The sequence below is a fragment of the Mus musculus genome, chromosome 5 (genome assembly GCF_000001635.26).
Source record: "Mus musculus strain C57BL/6J chromosome 5, GRCm38.p6 C57BL/6J".
Classification (NCBI taxonomy): domain Eukaryota; kingdom Metazoa; phylum Chordata; class Mammalia; order Rodentia; family Muridae; genus Mus; species Mus musculus.
This window is the reverse complement of record NC_000071.6, coordinates 4071282-4080301: the sequence shown is the minus strand read 5'-3', so window position 1 is coordinate 4080301 and position 9020 is coordinate 4071282. Positions and strand designations below refer to the sequence as shown.

Here is a 9020-nt window from a genome sequence, read left to right as displayed (position 1 = left end):
GCAAAACCACACTTTGGATCCTGAGCTGAGACAAGTAACAAGATGATAGGGACCACGAGTTGTGGCTTAGTGAAAAATCAAGAAGGTTCAACTACAGTAAGGTGAAAATGGTGAGGTCTTTTTATTTCAGTACTTGACAAAATACCCATAAAGTTCAAAACTTTGACCATTATACAAAAATAGGTCTCTACAAGTGATATGTTGTCTTCATCACCAGTAGCAAATATATTAAGCAGAAACATGTAACTTCAGTAGCTTTGTAAGAAAAGCGCAGGGCACCGCAAGGTACTCGTCCAGCAGCACTGTCATTTGAAAAAGTTTAATCTTTTCACCCACCTGATAAATACACAAAGTTTATAATTTAATCACTTAAATTAGCATTCCACAAATATACATGTAATTTAATGATTACTGTGCATGAACACACACACATTGCTTATATACACAAACTCCAGTTTGTCTTCATGTGCTGCTGCTAAGGATTTGTATACAATCATAAGCTGTGCATGTATTGGTCCCATCGAATATTCACAATACAAAAGCACAAAAGAGCCATTGATTTACAAAAGGGAATCTATTTAATATTCAATTAATGTTTCAACGGATTATCTCCTCATGCCAAAGTGAAATTGAGTAGTGGACCCTGTAAAATAGAAAACAAAGCAATTAGACTTTGCCTATATAATGGCATCCAGCTGACATGGGCAGATGGATCTGTTTAACACCATCTCAAAATGTTGGGGGCCCGTGACATTTTTCAGTGGTCAAGGTGCTGCCAAGCCCAACAATCTCTGAGTTTGATTCCTGGAACCCACATAGTGGAAGGAAAACCAATATGCAAATTTTCTCATTGCTACAGCATGGTTGTGCACACACATACACAAATGAAACCTGAAGGTAAATGAAACCTGAAGGTAAAACTTATTTTTTAAGTAATAATGTATGGTGTGTGTGTGTGTGTGTGTACGTACACATGTTTGTGTGAGTGCAGCACAGAATGCCCTAATTCACTGGATCCTGTAGAGATGGAGGTACAGGCAGTTATGAGCTGCCTGAGACGCAGTGTTGGGAACCACAAGTAGGTCTCTAGACAACAGTTTGTTGTTTCTCACCCAAAGCCATCTTCAGCCCTCAGCTTAACTATAGCTCCAAGAGGCTGACTATATTTAGAGGTTACCTTGACTGCCCTATAGCAAGGGAAGCGAGAGAGAATGCTGATGTATTTCATGAGCACTCTTAAGGTTGCTTGAATGAAAAGCTAAACTACCTCTAAACAACTGCAGTCGGCAGTATGTGGTATTAAAAAGAGTCCTTAAAAATGACCAGGGACTGACGAGATGGTTAGGTTAGAAGCACTCTAGAGGATCTGGGGCCCAGCAACCACATGGTAGCTCACAATCATCTATAGGACTCCAGTCCTTTTCTGGCCTTTGTAGGCATCAGCCATGCATGTGGTACACAGACACACATGGACAGAAAACATCATACATACAGAATAACTAAAAACAAGCCAGCAAATAAAAACAAATCCATCAAAGCGGATGGCTAGCCCAGTAGCTTAAACTAAAATGATAGCCTTTGGGCCAGTAGTGAGTGAATGAAGGCAGAGAACTTTTCCTATGATGAATGAAATCTACCTCTACAATAACATATGACAATATGTATATAGTTCTGAGAAGAAGGTAAGATTTTTACAAAATCTTAAAAATAAAAATTACATTTTTTACATCTGTCTGTGTAGGCGATACCTCACCATGCAGGGCAGAGGGTAACTTATGGGAGCTGGTTCCTCCGTTCCTCCTCCTGTGGCTTGGGGTTGAACTCAGGCTTGGAGGCCTTTAACTGCCTTTAGTTGCTGAGTCCTCTCCACCCCTTTATGAAACATGGTTCATATGTTGAGGGGAGATATGATGATGCTTAGTGTCTTACAAGGCTGTCATGTGGAAGGACAATGAGGAGTGGAGACAATGGCAGCATTTCCTGCTTAGGACAGGGCTTGTTCTGCCTTCTACACCTTGCTGCTTTCTTGCTACCTATGCTACTTAGGAACATGTTCTGTGCTGGGCCTCAGAGTCAGAGAACCTTGCAGATGGTACCTACCATGCATTTCGTCTAATCCAAATGAACACAGTACAAAATCACTCTGTCAGGGGTGCTGAGGGAACACATTTAAGCTAATGTGTGATAGAGTCAGCTCTCTGCTGGGACAACCGGGGAACTTACTTCTGCACTGAGCTACGGGATTTGATTAACCTGCAGAAGCACGTGGAGGATTTAGAGACACACAAGTGGATCTAGCATTGCCGCTACAGAGAAGTGGTGAAGGAGCAGCACCTGACTGTATAGCTCCAAGTCGCCTTCTCAGCGCCTCTAGCCGAGTGACGTAATCTGTCAGAGATTTATCAGGATTGTACTGGTGAAGTTGAGAAGAAGCCATTGAAATAGAATTTAAGTCTCCTGGAGTACCCGGGTACCTATGGATTAAATTACATTCAGGAATCCAATTTGCCAGAAACAATGCAGCAAAACTGACAGCCTGCCTCCCCCTGCTCTATACACTGCCTGAGCTATGATTCCAGACTTCTGAATACAGGATAACAAGGAAGTAAGTCTCCAACAAACTCAAAGATACCATTATGTGAAGGCCTAGCACAAGTCCTGCAGAGGTGCACAGAATATGCAGGATTTGTGTTAAGCAACTTTTCATAGGTCTACAGCATTATTTTCTGCTTTTGTAATGGATGGTGATCAATACTTTTTCAATGTCTAACTACAGCATATACTTATAAACAGTTTATAAACAGTGTTTCCTAAACCTTTAGAAAGCATTTACAAATTAAAAAGTAGCTCTGATTCTAAGCTTTAAGATACAGAAACTACATATAACTATAGGTGTTTCACTCTCATAATGCAAAAGTCATAAGCTCTAACAGTCTATTTCTCTCTGAAGTACTGTTTACTCCAGCCAGGTCTGATAAAGTCTTACCTATTCTGCAATGGTAAGAGAGACCGAGGATAGTCCAGATCAAATCTTGAACGGTACATTGTGTGTCTTGGTTCTCCATAGAGCTGCAGCCCACCAGGAGAATGATAGAATGGATCAGTCTTTTCAATGCCTAAAGAAATCCAAATATATCACCATGATGAAAAAAGTACCAAGCCTCAGAAGACACCCATAAACCAGTAAGGATTTAAAAGAATACTATATGATACTATACATTATTTATATCCAGTTTCAATTCTTGCTAAAAGAGAACATTACAAACCAAAGAGCCTTTCAGTGGTTTTCTGTTTACCTCTGAATATGACAATTTTGGTATCAAGAACTATGTTTCAATGAAAATAAACTCACTGGAATATTTCCCTTGTAAAATACTTAGTAGCTACCAGATCAAACGGGGAAGTGCTTCTGAGTGTTTATGCTTTGGAGGAAAAATGTAGATAAAAACACCATACTTAGGTAACCAAATCTTACCTTCATTAGTCTACCTTTACTGGAAACAAAACCAAAAACTCGTGAAATCAAGATTTGCTAACTTTTTATGATAACACAACTCATTATGGTAAAAGATCTATCTTAGTGTAAGGGTATCCCAAACTACGCTCAGGGTACCAATCTTTCTTTGCTGCCCCGTTGTCAGGACACCTGAAAGTGGTACAGTACTGACACCACAGTGTGTGTCCTCTAATTCTGTGCCCTCCAACTTATACCTCAAACTGTTTCAGCTCCAATGTTTTTTCTGATTTCTAGCTACAGAGAGAAGGAATTGCAAGTTAACATTACTATGTAGCCATGCCAGCTCAGAAACACTGCATAAACAGGAGCTGATGTAACTATCATTTCACAAAAATCCTGTAATTCAGAATAGCCACTTCAAAAGGTTTGTACCTAGTTTCTAAGAATTACAAAGTGTGTAATAGGTTGAATGTGTGGGAACCGAAGGTCAAAAAGGAAAGTTAAGGCCTTTTGTGGCTGACAGCCATGAATTTATGGGGAGGAGATTTATTACAGCAGTAAGGAACTCAGAATAATAGTCTCTCAATATCAGAGACAATCCATAAAATAAGGAGTATAATAGAAAATGCTTCACCAGAAAGTATTTAAAAAGGGCACCCAGAACAACCTCAGACTCTGCAGATTGTCCAAAACCTGGACACCACAGGGACTGAGTTTCCAAATTTAAGGGGGGGGGGGGAGCACTGCCTTAACTAAAGAAAAATCATAGGCACTTGAGCAGTTGGTCCTCAAGCAGCTAGAGGCTCAACAAGAGTCTACTGGCCATGGAATTCCCATGTATTTGTTAGAAAAAAAGAAATTGGGGTAAATGGACAATCTTAACCAATTTAAGAGTTGTGAATTGAGCAGTCCAACCAATGGGTCAGTTACAGTCTGGAATTCCTTTGCCTTCTTTGCTACCTAAGACATAGCCTATGAAAGCTACTGACTCAAAAGACAGCCTTTTCACTATCCCCTTGCAAGAGCAGGATAAGGCAAAATTTGCCTTCACAGTGCCTATATGTAAAACTGTTCAACCTGTAAAAAGGTACCAGTGAAAAGTATTTCTACAAGGAATGTTAAATAGTCCAACTCTATGTCAATATTTTGTGCAACAACTGCTAGAAATAATTCATAGGCAATTTACTCAATCCATTATGTGGATGATATTTTGTTGGGTGGTTTGGATGCAGGTACTTTAGAGAAAATGGTGAAACAAAAAGAATTTTGCCATGTTGCAGTTTGCAGATTGTTGCTGATAAAATAGAGAAGAGATTCTATCCACTATCTTAGGTTATAAAATAAGTCAAAAATTTTAACCACAAAAGGTACAGATCAGAACATATCAGTTATGAACTTTTAATGATTTTCAAAAATTAATGGGAGATATTAACTAGATATGGCACACCACTGGATGATTAACTACTCATGAGTTAAGTACTTTGTTTTAAACATTACAAGGAGATTCAGACTTAGACAGTCCAAGACAGCTAACAATTGAAACAGAGAAAGTATTAACTTCAGTAAAAAGACAGCAGGGTGTATATATGGATCGCATAGATCCCAAACTGGACTGTATTTTTGTTATTTTGCCTCAGAGTCATTCTACTGGGCTCATTATGCAAAGGGAAGATAGTATTTTAGAACAGATTTTCTTAGCACACAAAGTAAAATTATAAAGACATATTTTAAAAGGTTTCTGATTTAATTATAAATGGAAGAATAAGACTACATCAATTGTCAGCAATCAGCAGAAATCATAGTGCCTTATAATTATGCCATTATGAGTAATTAATAAAGATTGGTAAAGAGCCTGTAACAACTATTTGGAAGAAATTAACAGCTAATATCCTAAAAGCAAGCGTCTTCAGTTTATAAAAAGAACTAATTGGATTCTCCCCCACACTGTAAAAGGAAACCAATTCCTGGAGCACCTACATTTTATACCAATTCAAATAAATTGGGAATAGCTGGTTATAAGTCAGGAAAAAAACAACAAAAGTAATTCAAAGTCCAAATATTTCAGTTCAAAAATTAGAGTTCTATGCAATTCATATGGTTCTATTAGATTTTCCTGAACCTCTTAATTACTGGCTCTCAATATGCAGAAAGAATTGTTCCACATATAGAAACTACTGAATTTATTCCTGATAGTTAAGAATTAACATTATTTATACAAGTGCAACAGGCAATCAGATATAGAAAATATCCATTATATATCACCCATATTCAGTCTCATATAGTCTTGCTAGGTCCATTAGCCCAAGGAAATGAAGAAATTGACCAATTATTAATAGGAAATATGTTAGAAGCATCAATAGTTCATAAAAAAAAACCAAGTTAACAATAAAGGTTTAAAGAAAAAAATTTCTATCACTTGGCAACAAGCCAAGGAAATTATAAGAAAATGCCCTACTTGTTCTCTGTATAACCAAACCCCATTATCCACTGGAAGTAACCCCAAGGGTACCACAAGAAATGAAGTCTGGCATATGGAAGTGTTTCATTTTGCAGAATTTGGAAAACTAAAGTTTTTACCCCATACATACACAGGCTTTTAATGGGCAACTGCTTTGATTTCTGAAAAGGTTGATTCTGTGATTATATATTTACTAGAAGTAATGGCTATTGTGGGGATACCTGAACAAATTAAGACTGACAATATCCCTGCACATGTATCCAATAAAATGAAGCAAGTCTTTGTATATTATAATATAAATCACAGGCATATTATAGGTATACTACACAATCCTACAGGACAAGCAATTGTTTAAAGATCTAGTCGCATCTTAAAAGAAATGCTTATAAAACAAAATTGAAGAATAAAGACTCAGAAGGATAGACTAGTGCTGTTAACTTTAAATTTTCTGAACATTAATGTGAAAGGAACAACAGTGGCTGACAACTGGGTTATAGAAAAAAATGTGGAATTAAATCAGCCTGTATACTATAAGGATGTGTTAACATCAGAATATAAGTCAGTGAATGTATTGCACTTGGGGTGTAGACTTATTTTTATTTTTATAGGAAACAAAAAGATGTGGATACCATCAAACTAATAAAGCTCAGATTTGAGCATGGGAGGTCTTCTGAAAACCATGGACAATGACCAAAAAGAGGAAAGAAGAGAACCAGACCTTCCCCAGCTGGCCAGAAACGCCGGGACAAGAAAGGTTCAGCACCTAAGCGACTGACAGGCCATGAGGAGGAGAACTTCGGTCTCCTGCTATACAAAGCCATCCACCTGCAGAGCAGCCAGAGGCCCAGGAGCAGCACTACAGGCAAAGGTTCACAGAGCTGGGACAGAGATTAAGAGACTTCAATGAGAAATCATAGTGCCTTATAATTATGCCATTATGAGTAATTAATAAAGATTGGTAAAGAACCTGTAACAACTATTTGGAAGAAATTAACAGCTAATATCCTAAACACAGTTCAAGAAGCAGTACCCAAATTACAGGAAAGAGAAGCATCCCTGTTAGGTTCTTTTGTGGATGTGTTCTTGAGAGATCAACAGACAGATCACATCACACACCTGAGAACTCTGGAAGAGACATTGGGAAGGACTGAGAAGCAGCTTCAAAACTGCATAATTAGTAACTAAAACAAATGGGAGAAAATGTAGTATGAACTATTTTAGGTGATCTATGCTCTTCAGTGGTGGTTGGCTATTGGACTTCTGGGAACAGGAGTGGATATAAAAGCTAGCAGAGTCTGAGAAAGAGAATGAGAAAGGAGGTGGGGAAAGTAGTAGTAGGCAGAAGTAGGGTCCAGGAGACAGCAATGTGAGGAGGGGAGGGGAGGGGAGAGATGAGATTGAAAATAAGAGACAGGTGAAAGTGAATTGGGCTAGCCGACTGAGAAGACCATTGGTGACAGCTGAGCCGAGAGAAGCTAAGCTGAGCCACAGAAGATACTGTTAGCAGACAGAGAGAACAACCCACAAAGTAGCTATGTAATAAACACAAAGAATTAAGAGCAGAAGAGCTACACGGTTTTTGTATCTTTAGACAACACCAACATTAGAATTATTTGACAGCTATTACTCACATAGCAATTTCAGAGTCATACACAGAAATTATGCCATTTTCCTTTTTTACTTTACCTGGACTCAGTCCAAATCCATCCCTGTTAATATTGATGGAGCTAGTACTTGTCACTTGCTGCCACCGCCGCACCAAAAATTTCATTCTAAAAGAGCCAAACATAAAATCTCAAAGCAAAGTCATAAATATAAGCACGACATCCCACAAAACCATGCCATTTAATTATGAACACAAACCCTTCAGCACAGTCACAAGACCACCTCAGCTAAATGACACATAATTCTCCAAGTACAGTGCAGGGCACGGCCTCCCTTCATGCCCCAGGAGGCCACGCCAGTGTCTCTAATAAGTGGAGCAGAAGAGGATGTGGGGCAAAAATGGACAGAAAAACAGTGGACAACGAGAGGATGGAGGTAACAGAAAGAGGAAAGAAAGGTGATCAGGTAGATGATAAAAGAACAAATTTCGACAGGCAGTAACAGGAGGCCAGGGAAACTGGGGAGTGTTAGACCCTGTCATCAGGAACAGAAACAGTGGTGGTTTCAAAAGAAATTTGAATTCCTTGCTGACTGCCCATTCTGCCCTGGGCTGTGGAACTTTTTGGAGTACCAGTTGTAAGTTGTTAATGCCAATTTCAGAGTCCAGTTTAAGGAGGATCAAAATACCATGTGCCTATAGCAGGGCAAAGTGAAAGGAATGAGCCAGGAATGCTAGGAAACTCTTTTACTTCCAGAACTCGGTAGGCAGAGGTGGGCAGATCTCTGAGTTTAAGACCAACCTGGTCTACATAATTCCAGGACAGCCAGAGTGACAAGAGACCCCATCTCAATCCATGCCTTTAAAGGAGGGAGGTGAGGGCTTGATAGTAGCTTTTCTCCTTCAGGGAGCCTTCTGAACTTTGCATTACAGGCTGACTCCTGTCACCACCGAAGCCTGTTCCAGGTCTCTGAAGCCTATGCACTGTACTCTCTCCAGTAGAAGGGTGTTGTCTATTAATGTACCCACTGGGCTTGCCCTATTTTACCCTGTACAAGGTGATAAAGGAGCAGTGGGGCTTGAGGCCAACTTCACGTGAGGACCAAAGAGGCAGGCAGGGCAGAGGCCAACAGTAAGATAAACCCAGGCTCCAGTGCAGAGCTGTCCTGACTGAAAGAGGCTCATCTCCTTTCTGCCTGGCTGCCATGGCCTGTAGGGTGTGTTGCCTCAGCTTTTCCCTCTTCCTGCCTCATCTGTGAACTGAATTCCTTGACGGTAGTCTCTGAACAGCCTCCAGGTTTTAACTTAGTTTTCTTTGGAAAATATGGCACAGGATTTTAACTGGAAGCCGTTCCAACATTACCAAGTAGGGGCTGGAGAGAGAGAGAGAGAGAGAGAGAGAGAGAGAGAGAGAGAGAGAGAGAGAAAGAGAGAGAGCGCGCAGAGGTGACAAGCAGCGGCTGCTCTTGCGGATGAGCCTCATCTGATTCTCGGTACCCACT

The 9020-nt window shown here is 39.7% G+C and overlaps 1 protein-coding gene and 1 long non-coding RNA gene across 13 annotated transcripts in view; one reads left to right on the top strand and one right to left on the bottom strand.

Annotated features, from left to right (window-relative positions):
* Positions 1-97: 97 nt before the first annotated feature.
* Akap9 (A kinase (PRKA) anchor protein (yotiao) 9) overlaps positions 98-9020 on the bottom strand; it is a 152469-nt gene continuing 143546 nt past the window's right edge. For 8 of the 12 annotated variants that reach the window (XM_006503521.4, XM_006503518.4, XM_006503523.4 and 5 more), the window contains 3 exons: positions 7602-7687; positions 2987-3116; positions 98-2474 (listed from right to left, as the gene is read on the bottom strand). In XM_006503521.4, coding sequence (XP_006503584.1) covers positions 2249-2474; positions 2987-3116; positions 7602-7687 — 442 coding nt within the window. In that variant the 3' untranslated portion in view covers positions 98-2248. The remainder of the gene's footprint in view (positions 2475-2986; positions 3117-7601; positions 7688-9020) is intronic. The other 4 variants (XM_006503520.4, XM_017320586.2, XM_017320588.2 and 1 more) reach the window with 1 other exon arrangement.
* Positions 3098-6888, top strand: Gm40260. The gene is made up of 2 exons (XR_868220.2): positions 3098-3183; positions 6524-6888. It is a non-coding gene; the product is annotated as a predicted gene, 40260 (long non-coding RNA).